The sequence below is a fragment of the Peromyscus leucopus genome, chromosome 8a (genome assembly GCF_004664715.2).
Source record: "Peromyscus leucopus breed LL Stock chromosome 8a, UCI_PerLeu_2.1, whole genome shotgun sequence".
Lineage (NCBI taxonomy): Eukaryota > Metazoa > Chordata > Mammalia > Rodentia > Cricetidae > Peromyscus > Peromyscus leucopus.
Genome location: NC_051085.1, coordinates 44,898,657 through 44,922,861, shown reverse-complemented (window position 1 = coordinate 44,922,861; position 24,205 = coordinate 44,898,657). Strand labels below are relative to the sequence as shown.

Genomic DNA, 24,205 nt, shown 5'->3' with positions numbered 1-24,205 from the left:
ACTTTCAAGGAAAAATTGAGACCACTCTCCAGGTGGGCTGAAGTTTAGTGCCCGTTAATCTCAGGGGAGTTTTTAACCCTATAAATGTACCAGTTTCAGAGCAATAAATACACTGGGGTAACTTTTAGATTGCCTAACGTCACTAATCTCCTTTTCCAGTGGAAGCTTTTTGCAGTCCAGAGTAATCCAGCAGCAGGAGCCTTTCCAGATGTTTGCCAACTCGCCCTGTGGCAGGAACATAGGAATGCATCCTTCTTACTACAGCCATCAAAGGAAGCAAAAAATAGATACAAGATATGGTGTTTTGATTAGTTTGTGTCAGACACAGTATGTCTGAGCATAGTACATCTACAAGAGCATGGGTTCTGTCTTGAAGTCTTGGCCAGAGGCACAGCCTGACTGCCAGGAGCCAATTATGAGCTGAAGTATTTTTAGTAGGGCCATCGTGGTATGTTACTGAGGCTGTCCAAGGTCTGCACTGTAGGTGGTGAGGTTGGGTATGATGTGCTGTTAGTTTCCGATCGAACAAAATAAGAGTTGGACAACGGCAGCAGTAGCAGAACGGCACACAGATGGGAGATTAAACAGACACTGGGAGGCAACCTGGCCAGGGCAGTGATGGAGCACATGTGTGGGATGGGGAAAGGCTATAGAAATGACTCACAGTTCTGGGTTGAACCTTGGGTGGGCAGTGTTACTATAACGTGCATCCCTGTGAACCACACAGAGTAAAAAACATTTAAATCACGATACCCCTTTCAGAGGCATCAGTAGTAGCACATGCCAACAAGATTGGAGACTGAAGCAAAGCAACACACAGGCAAACAAAAGGCTTGGTCTGACCCCCTAGTTCTAAGTGATCTCTGTGTTCACCACAGTGGTGAGGTTCCTCATCTGTGAAACAGGGCAGAACAGGACATGCCTTGAAGGACCTTGGGAGGTCACATATAGCAGCCATTCTAATGACTACAAACAAAGAATACTGAGCGAAGTTAAGATCCATACAAGAGCTAATTAACCACCTTCCGAAGCCACAGAAGTCTTCACGTAGAAGTGGCACTTGACAGGGTCTCAAAGGATTAGCTTACCCAGGGGAAGCATCGGGGAAGGAAAGGCATTTACAGAGTTGAGTTGCTAAAGTGCCTGAGACTTCTGCAGGATAGAGGGAAAATAAAGGTTTAGGAGAGAAAGCAGGTATTCGGTGGTATGACCAGAAAAGACACTAGGTTGACATTTCAATTGTAATTTTAAGATAGATTACTGTAAATGAAGTATGTGCCCTCCATTCAAGCATGTGGCTGTGAGTTCACACTTAGCAACGCTCTAGTTTTCTTCGAGCAAATATCAGTGATTGACAAAGAGAAAGAGAAAGACAAGAAGTTATGGTTAGAGTCAAAGGCTTGCTAAACAGCTCTAAAAAAATCAAACCTGAAAGGCAGTAGGTATTATTGAAGCCAAAGGTTTGATGGGTACCCGGCTGGTGATCTGAAAAGTATTTGTGGGTTCTATGGCAGGTTCAGAGAGGGAGAAAAATAGTAAATATGGGGGAAATGAGGTTCATTCACTGGTGACCGTGGCAAACAGGGGCTCCCTGTGTATGAAAGGGCTCTGGATAGAAGAAAAGAGGTCATAACTGGCCATCGTAGGGAGGAAGGAAATGCAGGCAGGCTCGAAACCAGGAAGTAAAGAGGACCATCAACGGGATGAGTGTTAGATAAGCAAGATTCCCAACTAGGATTTCAAGTGATTGTACAGCTAGCGTTCATTAAGGAGAGGTAATCTGAAATCCCCAGAGAGCAAGGAGAGAGATGGAGACAGAAAGGAGGAGAAGGGGAGAGAGGAATTTTATAAACATTTTTTTTTGTTAGTGGATACTATGTGTGTATCTTCTCTCTGCCACATTCACATGCTGAAGTCCCAATCCAATTCAAGATGGGATGCTGTTAAGAGAGGTGTTGAAAGGTCATAGGTCATGAGGGTGGTGCCCTCATGAATGGCAGTTGTGCCCTTATCAGCCCTTAAATGAGAAAGATGGATTTTTTATTGGCCATGTGAGGATATATTAAGATCATAGCTGTCTGCAAGTCAGGAAGAGGTCATCACCATTGTTAGCAACTTGACCTTATCCATCCCAGCTTCTAGAACCAAAATGATATTTTGTTTATTTTTTTTTGTTTTAAGTCACCCAGTCTGTGGTTTTCTGTTATACCATCCAATCTGACCAAGAAAAATTTCAAAACACATTAAAAATAATGCAAAAAAAGGTAGGCTATACAATAAAAAAAATAGGAGATATCATTTTGAGTTAAGATTTTTTTCCGTCTCTCCTTCCCTCCCTCCCGCCCACCCTTCCTTCCTTCCTTCTTTCTTTTTTCCTTCCTTCCTTCCTTTTTAAAAAAATTTTTTTGAGACAGTTTCTCTGTAGACTAGGCTGGCCTCAAACTCACAGAGATCTGCCTGCCTCTGCCTCCCGAGTGTTGAGATTGAAGGCGTGCGCCACCACTACCCAGTGAGTTAAGAGTTTTAAACTGTAATGGACAAATGAAGGATGGGGTTCTAAGATTTTTTTTTTGAGACAGGGTTTCTCTGTGTAGTTTTGGTGCCTGTCCTGGATCTCGCTCTGTAGACCAGGCTGGCCTTGAATTCACAGGGACCCACCTGGCTCTGCCTCCTGAGTGCTGGGGTTAAAGGTGTGTTCAACCACACTGGCTTTATTTCTCTTTAATAAATAAATTCTGTTTTAGATTTTTCTTTTCTTCTTTTTTTTTTTAAATATTTATTTATTTATTATGTATAAAGTTCTCTGCCTGCATGTATGCCTGTAAGCCAGAAGAGGGCACCAGATTTCCCTTGTGGTTGCTGGGAATTGAACTCAGGACCTCTGGAAGAACAACCAGTGCTCTTAACCATTGAGCCATCTCTCCAGCCCAGAACCTTTTAAAAAAATATTTTGGAGTCTTTCAAAACCTTGATCCAAATGGAAAAGTTGGATCTTGAAATTACTTAGAATATTTAAAAAAGAAGATACCATTCTTGAAATAGAAAGCTCAATATGTGAGATAAAATCAATATTGAACTCCATTCCTCCCAACCGTGTATGTGTGTGTGTGTGTGTGTATGTGCGCACACATGTGCATGTATGCATGTGTGCGTCAACCTTGACTGTTAGTCCTCAGGAGCTGTCCAGGGTCTCCCACTGGCCTGAAGCTCACTAAGTGGACTTGCCTCATTATTAACAAGCCTCAGATATCTTTCTGTCTCCCTCACCGCGTGGCTGAGATTATAGGCACATGCTACCATGCCAGAGTTTTACATAGGTGGTGGCCATCAAGCTGAGGGCCCTATGCTTATGAAGTAAGCACTGAGTCCTCTCCTCAGCCAAACATTGGACACTTGCTACCAAACCCGACAATCAGAGTTTCGTCCCTGGAATCCACACAGTGGAGGAGAAACCTGACTCCTGCAAGTTGTCTTCATTTACACACACACACACTCTAAATAAATAAATAAATAAATAAATAAATAGTTCAAAAATTGCATGTTTCATGAGGGGATTGTAAATGGACACTCTGAAAGCAATTTGAAAATAACTAAACACTTGAAGATACACCTATCCTATTACCATGCAATTCCAGTTCAGATGGTTATCAAACCCAGAGTAACATGTGTAATAAACATGCAATGTATGTGCATACATTTACAGAGTTGTTAATTGCCAATTTATAGCTGTATAAATTAGCACACACTGTGAAAACACGAAAGCTCATTATTGAAACAATGGGTAAAGAAATCACAGAACATTTATTCATTGTCACACTGAAAATGAGCTGTCGCTACATGCACTAACATGGAAAAAAGATCAAAAGTGAAGTAGTGGAGAATGTCCACAATGGGGCTATTGTTTAACTGTCACAGTTACTAAGATGGAGGTGGGGAAAACATGATCAGGTTGGAGGACTGAGGGGGAAGTGGATGAGGGGAGGAACCTGGAGAGATGGCAGTATCTATATTTTATTTTCTTAAGTAGGTCAAAAATAAGAAAAGGAGGAAGAAGAACATGATGTTCAATAATTCAGAGTATGGTGTCGCGGAAGCATCTCATACCGACCTGTCAATTTGCTGTCAAGTATGCATCGTTCACCGAGTACAAGGAGTTTCAGCAGAAAGCATGGTTTGAGAGAGAGCATGTGGCTTTATCCACGCCGACCTTGAGCCCACCTAGTACTGTCATATCTCCTCATCAATGCTGTGGACACTTCCTTAGTTCCCACTCATTCCAGAACCTGCTGGAATTTGTCTTGTGGCCCCAAACAGTATTAGGACTATGTAGTCAAGATTTCTTGTGTTGGTCTAAATCTAAAATGTCCCACACAGACTTATGTGCTCGAATACATGGTCCCCAGCGGGTCACAGTCCCCTTGAGACACAAGATCTACCCACTGTAAAGTAGGTCACCAGGGCTGCACCCTGAGGGTGATAGCCAGCTTCCCGACCTGGATCTTTGTTTCCTGGCCTGAAGCGACAGTCTAGAGCTCCAGCTGCCCAGGACCTAGCTGCTGCATTGTCTGTGCTCTGTCATGGTGTATTTCCTGAAACGGTGGGAGTCCCCAACTCCTCCCCTTAAGGTGCTCTCAGCACGTATTTTATCACAGTGATGAGAAAAATAATACTACAGAAAAGCTCTAATAAACTATTCCCTTTAAAGAATCAGAATTATGTGCCTCGGGCAAACTTTCCTTTGGAGTCTCTCCCTCACTTTCATGATACTCTCCTCCTGAGTTTGATTCTGGGTGTCCCTGTTCAGTTAGCTCTTTTTTTTTTTTTTTGCTTTACTGTTTATGTGTTGGTCTTCCTTCAGATCCTTATCCCTAGCCTTTGCCATTCTATAGCTTTTCCAGGAGATCATACCCAAGCTCAAAGTCTCACTACCTATCTCTATTATTCACTACCAGAGAGATGTTTTTTTCCCCATATTTCAATATTGCATAATGTTTAAGTTGTTAGTATTCTGAAAAAGTTAAGCAAAGTTTAAGTGCATTTCCACAGGTAAATTTTTACTAACCAAATGCCTTACAATTCCTTTTAAAAAGTCGAGTTTAGTTTTCCAGCAATATAGAAGGATACTAGTGGAAATGTCAGTTATTTGTGGGGAATCCGAAACTCAGAGATTTTTGTTACTTAGTAATGGTAGTTTATTCTGCCAGGCATGTGAGGAATATACCACAGAAAGTGACAGATACTGCAAGACAGTGTTCATACAAACGAAAAATCATTTGTCCACTTTCATGGTTAGCTTTAATTGTCAACTTAATACAATCTAGAATTATCTGGGAAGAGAATCTCAATCAGGGATTGTCTACTTTGGGCTGGCCTGGAGCATTTATATGGGGGATTGCCTTAAGTCAACTGATGTGGAAAGACCCAGTCCACTGTGGGCAGCACCATTCTGTAGGCAGGGGTTCCTGAACTGTGTAAGAGTGAGCTGAGCACAAGGAAGTAAGTGAGCATGTCTGCATTTATTTATTTCTACTCTTGACTGTGGATGTGATGTGACCAGCTGCTTCAAGCTCCTGCAATTGTGACTTCCTTCACAGTGATGACTTAAAGTCAAATGATAAGTTAACATAAGCCCCTCTCTCCGAAGTTGCCTTTTGCCAGGGTGTTTTACCACAGCAACAGTAATGAACCCAGAGTGTCTACGTATCACTATACAATGTTTGCTAAAGACCAACATCACTGAACATGCTTGTGTGTATGCATGTATGTGTGCATAGATGTATATGTGGAGGTCAGAGGTCTACCTCAGGTATTATTCCTCCGGAACAATGCATCTTGTTATTTGAGTCTTTCATTGGCCTGAAACTCGCTGAGTAGGCTGGTCTGGCTGGCTGGCATGTTCTAGGAATCTGCCTGTCTCTGTCTCCCTAATGCTGACATTATAAACACACCACCATACTTGGCTCTTTAACATGATTTCTAGGCACCTAACTGACGTCCTCATGCTGTGCAGCAAGCACTTTATGAATTGAGCCACCTACTCGGCCCTCAGATGAAACATTTGAGCCATCTTTCACAAGGCCAAAGGAAAAGTACACTTTTCTTCAATAAAAACTATGCATATATTTTCCATGAGAATTTCCTTCAAATTTTAGACCTATTTTAGGGAAAATTTAGATTTTTTAGAAAAAGTCATCGGTTTTCTCTATAACATCTAAACAGGAAGAAAGTAAGTTGGGAGGAATGTCTTATTTGACTCTAAATGTCTGTGACAGTTGGAATCGTCTCATAGAACGCTCAAGCGGCTGCTAATGTTTTCACCTCCCCGGTGAGAAAGCCACATGAAGGTCTTGAAACTGACTAGTTCATGGGTTCCACTTCCTGTTGTGAGGGGGAAAAATGTGTCTTAGACTCAGTAGAGCTCTCAAAGGTTGTTTTCATCCCTTTCCGTAGAGCAGTTGGGTTTCAAAGGCGCGTATATCAAGTGAAACCGAAACACTTGGTAATTTGTTTTTTTCTCTAATGTGAAGCCTGTTTCTGGCCAGGGGAAAACACTGAACAGTTAGTAAGTTTGCTTGGTTGGGGGGACTATCAGAATAGGCTTGAATCCCAAGGAGCTTGCTTGGAGCGATGGAACACTTTGCTGGGGTGGGATGGGGCTGTGTTGACCTGAGGTGGACTCTTAACTTTCAACCCCGGCTAGGCGCAAGAATCCAGCTGTAAATCTAAGGCTGGTCTCGGGAGAAATGAAGACACATTTTGATTTGGGGATTTCCCTGGAAACCACTGTAGGCTTGATGATGGAGCTGAAGAGCTAGCAGGGTCACTGGGAGCCAACAAGCTATGACTGGAGACACCCAGTTCCCTGTTCCATGGGTGAGAAGTCAAGGAATGAAAGTCACCTCTGTACTTCCCTTCCATGACTCCACAGCTGTCCCCTGGGCATTGCCTCCTATTTTCTTGTTCTTTTATTTTCTTTTAAAGCTTCTGTTGTTGTTTGAAGTAGTTTCATCTTGTTTACCTGGGGCTCCAGCCTTCTAGGAATAAGCTTGGATACATACCCCTGCTTTCTTTCCTCTGCTGTTCTCAGTCACTTCATTTGCTCCTTGGGGTCCCAGATTTCCCAAACCTTACTGACTATCAAACCTCTACTCTCACTGTCCTTAGGCCCAGCTCTCAATTTGGACAATATTACATAACCAGGAGGTACTAATTGGGTTTACTGATCTCAGGATACTGCCACAAATAAAAAAGAAACAAAGAAAGCCCAGAGACCAAGGAATAGTAGGGATCTTAGGCCAAGAAGTTGGCAGTGTGGGAAATATTAGGGAAAGGGAGGGGAGATGAGCCCCTTAACATGATAATATATTTATACTTAATTAGCATGCCAAGGTTAACACACGTTGAGTTTGCTTAAATATTGTCCTCAAAGAGATCAGTCAATGATCTAAGGGAAAAAAGGATGTTCATAAAATAAAAAGCCAGTTCAGGATTGCACTCGTTTTGTATCCCTAAAGAAACACGATTTAACCTTAGCTCCATCCTCTCTGCTGAGGGAAACACAAATCACACTTACCGTAAAATGATGAGTCTTATTTATTGTGTTTGCTTATCTTTGCATATCTCCATGATACTCTGATATGGGATTATTCACAAAAACACGATTTTTAGTTATCAGAATATTTTCACAAATAAATCTTGGCAGATCTCGAGACTTATGGGATTAGAATTCATATAACACACACACACACACACACACACACACACACACACACACACACACACATATCTGTGTTGTTCTATAGTTCATTCTGCCCTGAGTCTGCCCTGTCTCAAACTCCTGAGTATTTCTGGGAACTATCTTGATTTTATTTTATTTTATTTTATTTTATTTTATTTACAAATGAGGAAATAGGTTTAGAGTGAGTTTCCTTGGGTAATATAGCTCCTTGTTAATTCTAGGCCTGTGGCTTTATATTCCCTTGCCAAACATACAACAGCATCACATGCACCATTCATCAGTAGCTGGAGATGTGGACTACTAGTCAGATGCATCTGGAGTACCATCAAATTCATGAGATTACCTACCAACTTCTAGAGCTACTTTTAAGTTTAAATGTCGAAGCCTCTGCTTGTTAATAAAAGTGAAAATTATCTAAAACTGAAGAATTTCAGCTTAGATGCTATAGAAAAAAAGAAGAAAAAATTTTAAAGCTAAAGTTTTCTGTAATATTTAAACACACACACACACAGAGGGAGGGAGGGAGAGAGAGAGAGAAAGAAAGACATTTGCAAACATATTTTTTCCTTGGGTTTCCCAGTTTTGTTTGGAATCCAATTTCATACTACTTGGTGAAAATGTGTTGTGGAAAATGTGTGTATTTTATATAAATTGTCATGTCTGATTTGAATATTTGAATATTTATCTTCTATAAAACATGTGAGAAATATTCAGAGATAAAGATAGAATAAGATATGTAAATTTGGCTGTGAATAAGAAATTCCAGATCAGGAGGAGGCTTTAGAGTCCCTGAGGTCACACAAGAAGAGATTAGGAATTTCTTTCCCAAGGCTATTTAATTCCCATGCTGTAGGTAGAACCCCGTGTATTAGCAGGAGCATGAAATTAGTCTGATGTGAGCATTTAACAGCTTGAGATGGAAACAATTATTCTCCAGTTTTATTTAAATAATCAATATTATTTAGAAGTCAAGAGAGAGAAGAGATGTTTCTTCTCTCACAAAAATGTATAGGTAAAGTATTTCATGATTTTCTAAAAGTTCCTCAAGCCCGGCGCCCTCACTAGCCAAGTGAGTAGCCCAACTAGCAGGAGTTGCTTGTGGGAGGAAACAGGAAGCATTACAGATAAATGCCCTGTTACCTTTTTCCAGGTTCAGCTCAATGTACATTGATTCTAATTAGCACATTTTGTGCCTCAGCTCGTAGCTCCCCTTGAGCTCTGCTTGGAGAGTTTCTTTCTTTCTTTTTTTTTTTTTAGAATCCACCCCGCTCATAAACACTGCCGCCCCCTCCCTCCTTCTCTCTTTACAAATGTTACAACACAATCAGAAATTGCCTCTTTTCTTTCCTTCCTGCATTTCCAGCAGGTTCCCCTGCGTCAGAAGCCGAGGAAGAAAACTCAAGGTAATTAGATCCCTTTTGTTCCTTTATCCCTTTTTTTGTGTGTGTGTATTTTTTTTTTCTCTTTCTCCTGGATGCCTTCTTGGGCAGGGGAATCAGATTCTTGTGTGTCTGAGTTTAATATCAGGAGACGGATGGCAGATTAAATTTTGGGCTTGCTTTTGGACTGATCTTAAGAAAGGATGACACGCTGTTCATTCGGACCTGCTGTCCCTCGGGCTTTGTCCACAGAGCTTAGAGAGCTGGCACCGAGTGAGGAAGTCCCCGGGGTCCTAGGTGGGCTTTAACCCTTCCGTGTGTGTTGCGTAACTGCCACTGTTACTGTGGTAAGGACCCGTGTGTCTGCCACAATGTGCCTGCCAGCTCTGAGAGTCTACGTTTTCAACTTACTCTTTTTGACTAAGGTTTTCAGACCCATGCTTGCGTATAAGTCTCACTGCCTCTTTGCCCGGGTTTTCTAGGCACCGAATGAATGTTTAAAAATAGAGCAGATACATGGATTTCTCTCTCTCTCTCTCTCTCTCTCTCTCTCTCTCTCTCTCTCTTTCTCTCTCTCTCTCTCTCTCTCTCTCTCTCTCTCCTTCCTTCCTTCCTTCCTTCTTTCTTTCTTTCTTTCTTTTTTTTACATTCACTTTGTATGAATGAAAATCTCTAACTAACCCTTGCCGTATAAACAACTGAAAGTTGCCTTTTATCTTGTCACCCGAGTCCGGGTCACACTCACCTGTTCGTATAACTGTTGCAGGATTTTTCACCATGAGTCGGAGGAGGATATCCTGCAAAGATCTGGGCCATGCTGACTGCCAGGGCTGGCTGTACAAGAAAAAGGAAAAGGGGACTTTCCTAAGCACCAAGTGGAAAAAGTTCTGGGTGGTGCTGAAGGGGTCATCGCTGTACTGGTACAGCAATCAAATGGTGAGTGGTCCCTCCCTCCTCCTGCCCCAGCCTCTTGGCCAAAAAGTGGCTTCTAGAGTACAGAGCAGGTAATCCCTGTGGGGAAGTTGATTCTGATCTCTGGGAGTTGGAGCAAAGCAAAGCAGCAGATTTGATAGAGGACTCATTTCTGCTCCAAGAACTATGTAGGTTAGTGAGCTGTGCCGCTGGGAGGAAAAGCCATCTGGCTTTACTATTCTGATTGGAGAGGAAGGGAACGGGATCCCAATTATATCCTTGCTTAAGGAGGGAGCCGTTTGGTTCTACTGATGTGATTATTCTGTGGGGTCCTAATGGTTCCAGCATCTGTCTGGATATGGTTTGCTGTGGGAACTTTGCATTGCTAAGGTCCTGTTAAAAAGGGACTCGGCATTGCCCTCTACTAAGAGCACAAATCCATGGGCTCAGAGACACAATATCCAACTTTTCCCCCACTGTCTTCTCCTCCTGGTCTTTGTGAGGTGGGTTGGTTCAGGATTGCTCATCCCTATGCCAGCCTTGTGTAGGGACTGGTGATGTTGGTCCATGATGATATTAAATAAGTGCTGTGAAAACAATGCTCACAGAGGTAGTTGCAGAATTTGTCCTTTGATGGCCACACACTACTGTGGTCAGCTTCATGGTTTGACTGTTGAAAAAGAGCTGGAAATGAAGTTATTGCGCTTGTCTTTTGTGGCTGGAGATATCTTGAGAGGGACATCAGTGTTGTTGAAAATAATCTGCAGAGCTTTGCAGGTAGATATTTTGTTGCTGACCCTGGGGAAATGGGAATGCACTGCAGGTTTGGGAAGAACTGGGGTCTCTTTGTGATTGAAGAAGACCAATAGAGAAAGCTTATTTACTCATTTAAAGGAATAGTACTAACTTAAGCCAACCTGGGACTTAAACACAGCTTCCTTCTTAAGGGGAATTAAGGTTGATATTAAGTATTTCATGTTTTCTGTTATTTTATTTTTAATTTTAAAATTGTATTTATTAGTGTGTGTGTGTATGTGTGTGTATGTATGTATGTATGTGTGTGTGTTTGGGTATAGACGTGTCACCACTCATGTGTGGATGTCAGAGGACAATTTACAAGAGGCAGTTGTTTCTTTCCACCGAGTGGGTCCCTTGGTTCTAACTCAAGTGGTCAGCGATGGCAACCAGCTGAGCCATCTCTCCAGCATTCATTTCCTAATTTTGTAGGCTATGGCATTTTGGTTGTTATCACAAGTAATTGTCACTGGCATCTTTCTTACGATGAGCTGATCTGAGTTACCCTATAAACAGCCCCGAGGGATCTCTTGAGCCCGTAGGACAGACTGAGTGTTGTTGGAACATGATGCATCTATGGGCTAGAACAGGGCTTAGGATTAAGCGGTTAATTCATCTCATCATTTGGCCAGAAGGCACTGTCCCTCTCTTAGTAGAAAGTGAAAGAAGTCCTCCCTGGAGCCATCCAACTGTAACTTGGCTCATTTGGCTTCTCCAGCTTCTGTTTCTCTTAGGAGAGTGACTCCAGTTACTCTTAGGCACCAAACCTTCCTAATTTTAGGCATCAGGAATCTCACTCTTCTGCATGGAGCAACCATGTTGGCTTGTACTAGAGAGAGGAAAAGATGGAGTCTTAGATGTCTGTGGGCTCCCCATCCCTGGGTGCTTTCATCAGATGCAGAAAGTAAGCTTCTGGATGCTGGCTCTCTGTTTTAGAACATTCATTTAGCAGCATCAGTTTGAGAATAAGCTTGGTTGGCCAGAGGAGTGGAGGCTTATTCATGGTATACAAAAGGAAGAGTCTTCCATGGAGGACTTCTCAAGTTCTTTTGTTTTCTCTTTCCCATCCTTATTCCTGACATCTTAATTGTATATTTGTTGTGGGTAGACCTCAATGAAGATTTAATTAGCAGTCATATTCCTGCTGTCTGTGTTAATACCAACTGCAATGTAACAGTCAAACACGCCCTCACAGAAAAATATGCGCTTACTGTCTCTACTTTAAGAATTTAGATTTAATAGCTAAGGCACTTAAAAGTTGACTGATTTCTTCTCCTTTCTGAGTTCCTTATACTTTTTGGAGGGCCATCCCTGTTCTTTGTGACTTTGCATATAGCAGGATGGCCTATCCCATGGAACATCTGCCATATGCCAAGGAATGTTCTAGGTACTCCACACACAGGGTCTTACCTATTCTTCAGAACAACCTCTAGCTGGGTGTGTTGGTACAGGCTTAGCTACTCAGGAGGATGAGGCAGGAGAATTGCAAGTTCAAAGCCTGCCTGGGCTATAGAGTGAATTCAAAGATAGTCTTGTCAACTTGGCAAATCACTGTCTCAAAATGAAAAAGAAATAGAAAAAAGGTTGAGGATATAACTCAGTAGTAGAGTGCTTGCCTAACATAAGTGAGGTCCAGGGTTCAATCTCTGCAGGGAGATAGAGACAGAGACAGAGACAGACAGAGATAGAGAGCCACAGACCTCTGAGGCATGCTTTAAAAGTTGGTAAGATTAAGACCCAGTGTAAACTGCCCAAGTCATATGTGAAGGAAGTGGACAAAAAGTGCTTCCTGTCCAGGCCTCTTTGATTTCTAAGTGCATACTGATGATGACATGTTACCCTGAATCTTCTTGGGGAACCAGATAAATGATATCATTACATTGCCCTGTTTCCAGAAAGAGGCTGAGAGAACATCTCTAGAAGTGGCAATTCTGCTGTGAACATATGAGCTATCCTATTAGACCCCTTTGCCCATCCCTGTTGCTGTCACTATTGCCCAAGGACTTTGCCATCCTTTCCTCTGTGCTTGTCTGTTGGTACCCAGCCATCAGCGAATGGCTCACCTCCTTTCTGCTCACGTTGCTTCTCCCAATACCACTACCCAGACTTCCTTAGGAAAGATCATCAGTCATTTCTCACATAGCATTTCATTGGCTTGGAGTGTGTCAGAGCATGTGTAGCCTCACACCACTTCTTACAACACCACATATAAGCCACAAAATCTCAGCTAGTGAAAAAAAAAAAACTGGAATTAAACACTTTACCCTCACTTTCCTGTGCCCTTAGGGTAAAGCTCAAACCCACTCCCTGGCTCAAGGTATCACCTTAACTGGTACCCTTTCTTCCTTCTTAGTACTTCCCATCTTAACCCAACCTAAGCCTTAGCGATGGAGCTTTTGATTCCTATTGATGTGTTCCAGCTCTAAGGACACCTTTATCTGTAGAGAGTCCCTGCTCAGAAAGGCTTGTCTCTGTTCCCAGAAGCCTTTCTCCTGTCCAGTACCAGCAAGCCTTCCCCTCTTCTTAAGAGTCCCATTTTAATTTGATACACATCTTCTATGTGTACTTACCATATCCTCTGACCTGAACTTAGCTACTCCTTCTTCTTCCTTTTGTATTATTTTATAATCATTTGATTGTCACACATATCCTTCTTTGTGAATGTGTGTCAGACTCCCATCTTTCATAATTGATCATTATGTCTACATAGCAAGATCCTGGGCTTATATCTTTATTACTTTAGTGTCTGGTGTTTAATAAGTACTTGATTAATATTTGTTGATTTCTCAAGTAAGTGGGACTAAGGAATCATTGGTGCTTGCTTTGCCTAGGGGGTTCTGAGAAATGAGATCTTATTCAAGTATTTTTCTTGACAGGAAATAATTTCCCAGGAATGGGATTTCTACTTCTATGCTTAAAAAAATACAATTAAATTTGGAGTTTACTAGAAAGGATCCTTATACAATAATATATCCCACATAGCCATTCCCATCATTGATTAACACCTTCTTTGAAGCTTTCAGGAGTAGAAGATGGGGGTAGGGTGAACATCCAAGTCAGAGGTCTAATGTGAACAAAGGGGGGATAGTGTAAGTGAGTGGAACCAACATGGTACTGTAGACATGATGTCTAATTTTCATATAATCACCCAACACTGATTTTATTACTCCTATTTTTCAAGTGAGTTTACTGAAAGCTAAGAGCTGAAGGAACAGGCTCAGAGCCTCTAAAAAAGTAAATGGCAGAGTTGGGATTAACACAGCTATTCCAACACCAGAGCCGGGATCTTCTCTGTAGACCATGTGACTCTTCCATTGACAGGTGACCTGGGCCCAGTCAATAGGGAACTCAGACACACTGTTCACAAATAGGTAGGACTACCAGATAGGCAGGAGCTAAAGAAGATTCCATACTGGCAGGGAAACAGGCGAGTGATAATAGGAACATGGCAGCAGTCAACTGTGAAGGAGTGCATGGCTGGAAATCTGGTTAGGAGATGGTCAGAAAATGCAAGCTTTCAGATGCAGCTCCTAGGACTGGCATCCTAGCCGTGAGAACCGGAATGTGCCATACCCATGAAAAGGAGCACCACATAGAGAATATGGGACATATACGGGGCATAGTAGTTGAGGCTAAAATGAAACTAATCTCAAAGTCATAGTGCCTGGGAAAATAACATGAAAATTGAGAAAGAATTTGTGGATAAAATGTAGAATTTGATGTCAGTTCATTGTTGGCTACAAACTTGGTTTATTTTTGTCTTATCCATGATTTGTCTAAAATGACTAGGGACTTGAGGGGGTTTGTGGTATAAATTAATCAATATGGATGTTGTTTGTGTTGCTGCTGCAGTAACAGTTCAGGAGAGCTGGAGGGCTGCTGGGTGAACCATCTGACCCTGTTTCATGGAAATTTCAGGTCAGCTCATGCCTTCTGCAGGGCAGTGGTCTGGCTTAACACGCACCTTGCAGAGTTCTCGGTCCCTTAAGGCTCCCACTTGTCTGTGCAAATGTGGCTGTGTTTCCCCTCATTGACAACATAGTTGCACAACGGTGCATCATGGGAACTGTGTCACATGTGAACAAAACGTGGCTTTCAGAGGAGCTTAGATGTGGAAGGTGCTTTTCTTGGAAGCAGTTTAATGAGAATCTTTTCTATTTAAGCTTTAATCAGTTGGTAGAGCAGAACTGACCCTTCCAGAAAATCTTACTTGGAAGCCAGAATTTCTCTATTTATAACAGAACTTGTCTTGAATGTTTTGGCAAATATGGAGAGCCTTTCTTTCAGTTAAAGAAAGAAAAAGAATGGTTAGTTTCTGCCTATAAGGAAGGCATCTTCCTGGCCTTCAGTACTGTACCTTTCATGAGTAATCTGCTGTAAGCATAAATTTTGAGAAAATATCTGAGGGAATTTGCCATAGGTTGGGAAATTTTTTTTTTCGCTGACACAAGCTTTACTTACATGGCTTATTTTTTTAAAAAAATATTTTTATTTATTATTGTGTGCATGTGAATGCATGGTGTGCATGTGTGCGTTTAGGCTGGGGGCATGTGGAAGCTTGAGGACAGCTGTGTAGCACTGGTTCTCTCCTTCTCCTTTTATATAAGCTTCAGGGTTTGAACTCGAGTTACCAGGATTTTGTGGCAAACACCTATACTGGCTGAGTCATCTTCTTGGACCATTTGTGTAATTTAAACTGTCTCTGTAAACTCTGAAAGCAAAAGATACAGAGTAGACATCAATATTTTGGGGGAAATCATTTAATTTTAATTTTATGCTACTTATCAATGAGTCATATAAATTTTTCTCATATCTTCACTGACAAGATTTCATTACAGTGAGAATTATAGATGTCTAATATACCAGAACTCTGTATTACTGTCTTAACTGAAATCCCATTTCCAAGTACATCTCAAAGAAAACTCCAGTGTTTTGAAGCGTTCCTTCAGTGAAGAAAAGTAAAAGTCAGTGACATGAAACTGGTGAATTTTATGCCAGCTTAGAATTTGTGTTAGAGCAGAGAAGAGGTGTTGACAGTCTGTAAAGGTGACGTAAGGCATGCTAGTGACCAGGTGACCTCACAGTGATGATTCATTTATTTAATGTCAATCCATGGGTTCTAAAAGGAGAATACTTTTTGCTAAAATCAAGCTAACAGATGGAAAACACAAACACAGGCTCACCTACTTAAAATATTGATATATATATATATATTTAATATGTAATTTACTTATATATACATGCAGTGTGCATATTTATAAATATTAATATACAATATACGGATTAGATTTATCAGCAGAGAGATTATTGAAGTCACTCTATGTGCATCCATTTTTTTCTATTAATAAACTACCTGTGTTTTGAACTAATTGAGAGCTTTGACTACAGATAAAAAGCAATTTTGTGCATGCTTTAGCAGAAATACACCAGCAGAAATACACCTGCTCGGGGATTGTGGCTTTAGGATACAGAACTTTGGTAAGGTGCTTGGGGTACCAGAAACGGTTCCTCATGGTGACTGCATCCTATCCTGAAGATACCTACTGACACCCATGAAGGTTAGTTGTAAGCCACACAACAGGTGGGTGGAGTGGAAGGCTTCAGGTGTCCTCTTTCTCTGGAAGAGGAGGTTGGGTGACCTGGGGTTGGAGGGGAGATTGATGTGGGCATAAGTATGTTTCTTAGATGTCAGGAGAAGTGGCCTCTGAGAGCTGAACTTGTGCTCTAATGTGAGGATCCTTTAGAAGTCTTTACTTGAAGATTTATCCCCCCCTCTGTCAGGAGCCCCTTTAAGGGACAGAGCCAGCTGATTCCACAGGCAGCCTGGCTGATAAACTCATTTGTCAGTGGGCTCTGTGTTTGATCTTCTACACGGTCTATTTCAGAACGAAGCTATACAAGGAAGTAAAGAACCTAAGACAATATATTTAAGGGGTCAGAGTTGAAGGGACAATATTTGAAACAGTATCTTCAGGAAGGATGCAAGGAAATGGTGTGCTGAGGAAGAAGATGGCCCTGGGCTCAAAGTCAGGGGACAGGTCACACCATGATGCTGCACACACCCTCTCTGGGGGCTCAGCTTCTTCCTCAGCACAGACAGGAGGCTGACCCCTGTCAAAGAGATAGTGAGGTAGTGTCCATTGTCAGCCCATACTCCTCTCTTGGGTTCCCCTACTTTGAATCTTATCCAACTTGCATTCATTCTCTACTGAAGAGTAATGACTTCAGAAAAGTGGGTGTAAATTTTAAAGGTTATTGTTTAAAATATTGATGATATATGTGTATATATGTATACACACACACAAGTTTTTGAGCATTTTAAAGGGTGCATTTTAGTGGCACTAAATATATTCACATCATTGTGCAGCTGTCCCTTGAAGTCTTTTCATATTGCCAAATTGAATCTCTCCCCCCACTAATCCACTCTGTGTATCCCTTTTCTGCTGGTCCCTTGCAACTACCAAAGATTTTCTGTGTGTATGAAATTGACTGCTGCATGTGTTTAAGTAAGTATAGTATTTATTTATTTATTTTTGTGGCTGGCTTGTTTCACTGAGCATAACATCTTCAAGTTCCACTTCCTTTCTTCTTAAGAGCATCCTAGTGTCCACATGTTGCATTTGGTCATTCATTTGTGTCCGTTTATGAACACTCATGTTACTCTTACCTTTTTATCTGTTGCCCAATGTCCCTAGTACAAGGGCCTGCAAACATGTCTTTGAGGGTCGGCTTCGAATTCTTCCGGGTCTATATGCAGACGTGAAATTACAGGATCATCGTATTTTTAGTTTTTGCAGGAATGGTTTTCTGTAGTAACTGCCCTCTTCCCTTCCTCCTGATGGTGCACAGGGCTTACAGCTTCTCTAGAACTCTCTCAGGATTTGCTTGCTGGTTTATTTTTGGTATTCACCATCTTAATGAGTGTGAAGTGATAAACATCTCATGTGGTTAGGGCTCCATTTCCTTAATGCCCAGTTACTATCAGCATCTTTCTCTTGCACTCAATGGCTGTTCGTGTATTGTCTTTAAAAGAATGTTTATTTATTTATTTATTTATTTTTAAAGCAGAGCTGTTGTTTCTGTTTCTTGGCCTTCAGGAGTATCTTAATGATATTCATGGAATTCAGGAAAAGAGCCTAGGGAGATTGGAAAGCTCCTTGAAGATTTAATATACATTGTATGATGGCAGATTGTGTGCTATCTCATAGCTATGATATCTCAAGGATTACCATTTATTATTATTTTTTATTACTCCTAAATCTCTAGTATTGACACACACATCATTTAAATCTTATATGATGTTCCTTTTTTCTTCTGCTATTCTTTCAAATGTGAACATGAATTCATTTACATTTTATTTTTATGTAATACTTTGATTTATTTGAGAATTGCATATATGCAAACAATAGATATTGATCATATTTGTTCTTACTCCTCCTCCTAAATCCTTTCATTCTTCACACTCCTTTTCCTTTGTCTTAAATTATATATATGTATATATGTATATATATATCCTGCCAAGTCCAATCTGTGTTAGCCACAGACTCATCAGAGGCCACACCCTTAAAGAAAGCAGACTCTCCTGCCCCTAGTAGCCATCAACTGTCAGTAACTCCTCAGCTAGTAGTGAGGTCTTCTAAATGTCTCTCTTGCTCAAGGTGCAATATTGACTTGGATTGCTCTTCTCTGGGCAACTATTTCACTATTCTTGCTTTAACTAGGGATGGCACATCCAACTTATTAGCTGTTATTCATTCTATAATTAGCTGTTATTCATTCTATAATAGTGCAAGTCAACCAAGTTTTTCAAAAACTCCCCTTTCGTCTTGATTTCTTTACTTTTATTGGGCTATGATGGTAAAGAAGCTGATCTGCATTGAGGAAAAGGAAAGCCCCCTGGGGTTAGAGGCTTCCAACAGAGCAGGTGAGGCTGGCCAGGGGTAGCTCATGCCAGGGCACATGTGCTCAGATTTTTCAGTGCGGAGAACAGTCATCAATCTTTTAAATGAGGAAGGTTCTATTTTAACTGTTTTTGGAAATAACGTTTCTGAAAAGAGTCCGTTTGTAAGAGAAACATACTTTCACTTATTTTATGATTCCATGGGGATAGAAAGCGTGAGTCTAAGTAAGAATGGCCAGGAAAGCTGACTTATGGACATGGGATAGGACACCAGCTACCTCATGGTCCCCTCTCCAGAAGGACCTACTGTGGTAGTGAGGCGGCTCTATCTTGGGTGTTTCTTAGGAGGTGATAATGAGGAGGTATTCTAAGGATACTTGTGTTGTCACAATTGGTCACTATGAGTATGAATTTTTTTCCCCTGGGGGAAAGACAGGTTGGCTTACATTTCTCAGAAGCAGATCCCAAGAAGAGGATTTGACTATGTGTGGTTTATTTGGGAAGGAATGCAGGAAATGTGGTTGTTTTCTGGTGGACTAGGTCCAGGACTTACCAAGAACCTTGAATGTTCAGGTTCAAAACACTGTAGCATTTGAATGTAATCTATACGCACCCTCCTTTATTCTTTAAATCATCTCTACATTACTTATAATACCTAATGCAATGTTAACATTAAGCAAATTATTGCTACTGTATTGTTTTGAGAACAATGGCATGAATATTTTGTGTTTGCTTGGTCTAGACATGTTTGTGCATATTTATCAAGGTTGATTTGTTCAATCTGTGCAAGTTGCACTTACAAATCTAGAGCTACAACTACCTGGGAAATGAGAGAAGGTGGAGAATAGGCAAGGATAGCTCTAGGCAACTCAAGCTTAGTCAACCTGGGAAATTCAGTACTTTTGAAAAATACACAATCCAGAGTTTGCTTGCCAAGGGTCAATGCTGGATTATTTATTTACCAAGCCCTCTCAGTTATGAGCCAGGAGCCCATTCCAGCCAGGCCTTGATTTGTGACTCTCTCTGCAAGTCAGAAGAGTGGAACTAGGACCCAGAAGACCTCTTCAGCAAAGAGATGCAACTGCTGCCAGTAGGAAGTCTGGCTAGGGTTCCCTGAGCCACCAGCAGCATTGACTACACATTATCTGCCTACCCCAGAGCCCTTGATTCTCTCTGTTGCTGGGGCCTCAGCATCCCTGAACCATTGTCATTTTCTGGTACCACGTTGGTCCACATTTAGAATTATGATACATTGAGAATCTCTGGATTCTGTAAGAAGTGTGGCTTTTGTTTATTAGCCAAAGACATCTCCCAATTGTTTCCTGCATAGAATACATATTTCTAGGCACCTGTAGAAAGAAGTTCTCTAGGGATCAAAATCTAATTATATTTATAGGATAACATCATATAAAGCCAAATGCAATAATATTTTTAATAAAATATACCCCAAATAATGTACAAGCAGATTAGCAAGCTTGCAACCATAATTATGCTCTCAGTAATTGAATTTTTTCCTCACAGCCATTAATCTGATGCAAAAAAAGACAAGGGAAAACAGAGACAGACACAGCTGTTCCGGGTATCAGTGAAGGAGATAGAGTCAAGGAGCTCATTTGATGTCAGCTTTCTCCTTCTGAGTTATCCCTTTTCCTTTTTTTTTATAGATGAATGATAACAATCTCTTAACTTGCCGTGGTCTGAACCATCTTATGGCATTATATACAAGCTAAATATATATATTTAGCTTGAAGACACTGGTTATGCCTGCCTTGTCACTGGGAAACATTTGTTTCAGGGAACTCATATGCTCTGCCTAAGATCAGCCTGTAAATGGCTTGCAGACAGATATCCTGTTCAAGTCAGAGTTTTCTCTTGTGCCATGTGTTAACTGGAGCTGTCTATTCTTTCTTTAATCCCTCTTTGTAGGGCAGAGGAAGATAGCCTGTCTCATGTTAGAATTACTCATTCTGGGCTCTGTTCTGTGTTCTGGAAATTTATTAATCCTATACAATTTCTTCATGATAACAACAGCATCAGTTGGGTGTTAGGAAGTTAAAAAGTCACCTGCCTCATGAGTTCTGGTACTCAGAATAGGTTTGATTTTATCCAAAAAGTAGAGAATGGTATCTTCTTATGCTTAGTGCTCAGCCAGTGTTAGCTCTTACCTGTTTCTGTCAAGCACATTCCTGAGATATTTCAGCCACACTTACTGTGAGACCTGCTTCATATAGCTAGAAGAACAAGAGTGAAGGGGAGGAAAGGAGAGATGAAAGAGAAAGAGGTAGAAAGAAGGAAATCCAAGCCAAACACATGCTTTTCTTGCATCCTGTCATGGTTGTTCTCCGGGGCTGGTGGGTACAGCTCTCTGCTCACCGACCCACGTGAGGCTTGCAGAATGGAGGGTGCTTGATGGGGCCCATTTCTGTGTCCTTTCCTGAAAGAGAGAAGAGGATGAGTTATTCATCAAAACAAAACCCTGTGGTCAACTTCACTGCAGGGAGAGAGGAAGAGGGGGCTGTAGAGCCTGCCATTTGCAGGAGTGGAGACTAGGTAAATAACTGAAACTTGTCAGTGACATCATTGAGGAAAAAATGCTAATGATGTCTCTTCTTAGACTAGATTTCACTATCAATAAATAAACTCCTTTGTTCCAGGTCGGGGTCCCAATCTTAGGTTTAGGCATCACTGGTGATGGAGTGGAGTGGGAGCCAAGAAGGATGCATAATGAAGCAGTCCTGAATAAAGTGTGGTCTGTTCACCATTGTCTCCTCTTTCTGCTTCTGCCTGTGTGCCCAAGAAGTCCTTATGACTGTCATGGCTGGAGGGGATCAATGTAGTTCTCAGGACATGGTCACTTCGGCTCTAATGGGCAGCAGAATCCTCCTCCTGGGAGAGGTAGGGGAGGGGATAGATCTTTCCTATAAAGTTCCACTGTTTCTAGAATCTAAAGTGCCTGAAATTTTAGGACAACTTTATCTCTGCACCTTCAGCCTTGAAGTGGGGGTGAGGCAGGTTAGTGGACACTCCTTCAATGAAGAGTATTCCAACCTGAAGAGGTAAGCAGGTGGCCCAAGGTCAAGGGGATAGAGGCAAAATGGAGGCAGTGATGTAAGGCTTTCAGTGTGTTTTGGTTGTGAGCCCAAGTGAGGAGTCAATGACTCTTTAGAAAGGAAGCTTCCAAGTGCCTGTTTCACGTATGTTCTTCCTAATCATGTGTGAATATAAATCATGCCACATGTTATCCCATGAAACCTCAGAGATGTATGTAGGACAGGCCTTGGAACTGGGGTTTCTGATCAGAGGACATGCTTCTGTAGTTCTGTCATTTGGTCTGCATTTAATTTCCACCTTTGTGTGAGAGACTCTGCACAGCTTCATGACACCAGTTCATCTTGTCTCATCTCTCCTTCAATCTCTGTAAACCTCTATCTCATATTTTAGAAAATGGGGTTCAGATTTTACTACTGGTCACAAGTCTGTGTGCACTAGGAGAATCCAGCCTCCATGGTGTGCACTAGGAGAATCTGGCCTCCATGTGTACTGTAGGAGAATCTGGCCTCTGTGTGTACTTTAGGAGAATCCAGCCTCCATTGTGTGTACTAGGAGAATCCAGACTCCATGTGTACTCTAGGAGAATCTAGCCTCTGTTGTTCTGGGAAGGGACAGCTGATTTCATATATTAAGCTTCATTTCCAGTGTGTACATGGGGATGTCAGGGCACAACTGAGAAAACAGAAGGTGTGTTTGGAGAAGTGGAGAGTTTTGCAGTCTCTTAGATTGTGATGGTCATCGGGCAGCCTCAGTTGCACCACTTAAAGTGAGTCAGAGACTTAGAAATCCATATCTACTCATAAACATGTAGTTGAGAGTTTCCTCTGGTCCCACCTGGCCCTATGGTCCTGCAGCCACTTATAAAATAATCACACAGAGGCTTAATAATATATACAAACTGTATGGCCTATGGCAGGCCTCTTGCTAGCTAGCTCTTATATCTTAAATTAACCCATTTCTATTAATCTATGTTTTGCCACGTGTTCCGTTACTGGTCTGTGGGCATGTTGCTCCTTGGGCAGCAGGTTGGTGTCTCCCCCACCTCTGCCTTTCTTCTTTCCTGTTTCTCTCCTTGGATTTCCCACCTGCCTCTAAGCTGCCTTGCCATAGGCCAAAGCAGCTTATTTATTAACCAGTGGGAACAACATAAATTCACAGCATATAGAAAGACATCCCTCAGCATAACCATGAAAGCAGATTACAGACAAATCTTTGCTTTCTTGAGCTATTTCCCTTAATATGGTGCCATTTAAGAGAACCATAACTTTTATGTTCCACTATGAAACCCCACAATAGTGTCCTTTATCCCAATTCGTCTTCTTCTCGTTTGCTCTCTCTTAACTTACATAGCTGTGGTAGCTGGTTTGGTAGCTAGGTGTTCTTTTTTAGTATTTCATATTTCTGTAATTTTGTCTATTTTGTAAGGTACCTGACATTTATGTTTCCATTTAGAAACTAAAATTAGATGTCTCTAATGTTCGGTATTGGGAATTGAACATAGGCAAGCATAGTACCACTAAGCTGCACCTCATCCTTATCTTTTGCTTTGATATAGGGTCTCACTATGTTGCCTAGGATGGCCTTGAGCTCGCTCTTACCCAAGTACCTTTGAACTTACAATCCTTCTGCCTTAACATCCCATTGTTTTAGTTACTTCCAAGGCTTTATTTTAAGAGAACTTAGAGTTTTCTAGTGAAAAATGATTTGAAGGTTCAGAGAGTTTTCCACTTACCTCTGGAGTCTACACAGGCACAGATACTCCTGTCTAGCCCTCTGCATCATTATCCTCAGTGGAGAGGCACATTTGTTACAGTTGACAAGCCTACCATGACACATCATCACATTTGTTACAGTTGACAAGCCTACCATGACATGTCACTAGATAGATGGCCACAGAAGCCATAGTTTATATTAGTGTTCATTCTTGATGAACATATTGTGCATTAGAAATGTCCTTCATTATACAAATATAAATATTTTTACTTACACCTCCCAAACATTTCTGTGGTCTTCAATTTAAATACCAGAATTTGATGACCTGTTTTAGTTAAATTTTAAAGTATGCCAAACTTTGTGTAAAACATTTATGCGTTGGATCCCTGCAATCTAAACTTGACTGCATAGTTAACCTTTAACCCAAAGAGCATGGACTCAATGATGCATGAAAGTCTGAGTCAGTCATATTCAGTTCCGGTGGATTCTCTGGGACCTTGGGTTGCACCTTCTGATAACTTAGTAAGAGGGATTTTATTCACTATATTTAGACCCTAAACTTGTGCTTCATTTCATGTTCTCAGCTTTTTTGAGGCTTGTTTATTATATCATGCCTACTCCATCCACAGCCACTCATTGATGTAACCATTATAGCAAATTGATTTTAGGTCAGTTGCATAGGACCAGAGTGACTCGTTGTGTCCATTTACCATCAAT

At 41.3% G+C, this 24,205-nt stretch overlaps 1 protein-coding gene across 3 annotated transcripts in view; it reads left to right on the top strand.

Moving 5' to 3' along the window:
* Positions 1-24,205, top strand: part of Ipcef1 (interaction protein for cytohesin exchange factors 1) — a 162,728-nt gene that overhangs the window by 79,689 nt on the left and 58,834 nt on the right. The window contains exons 4-5 of one of the 3 annotated variants that reach the window (XM_028854055.2): positions 9,102-9,141; positions 9,884-10,053. In XM_028854055.2, coding sequence (XP_028709888.1) covers positions 9,102-9,141; positions 9,884-10,053 — 210 coding nt within the window. Of the gene's footprint in view, positions 1-9,101; positions 9,142-9,187; positions 9,415-9,454; positions 9,543-9,883; positions 10,054-24,205 lie in introns of those variants that run through there. The other 2 variants (XM_028854054.2, XM_028854057.2) reach the window with 2 other exon arrangements.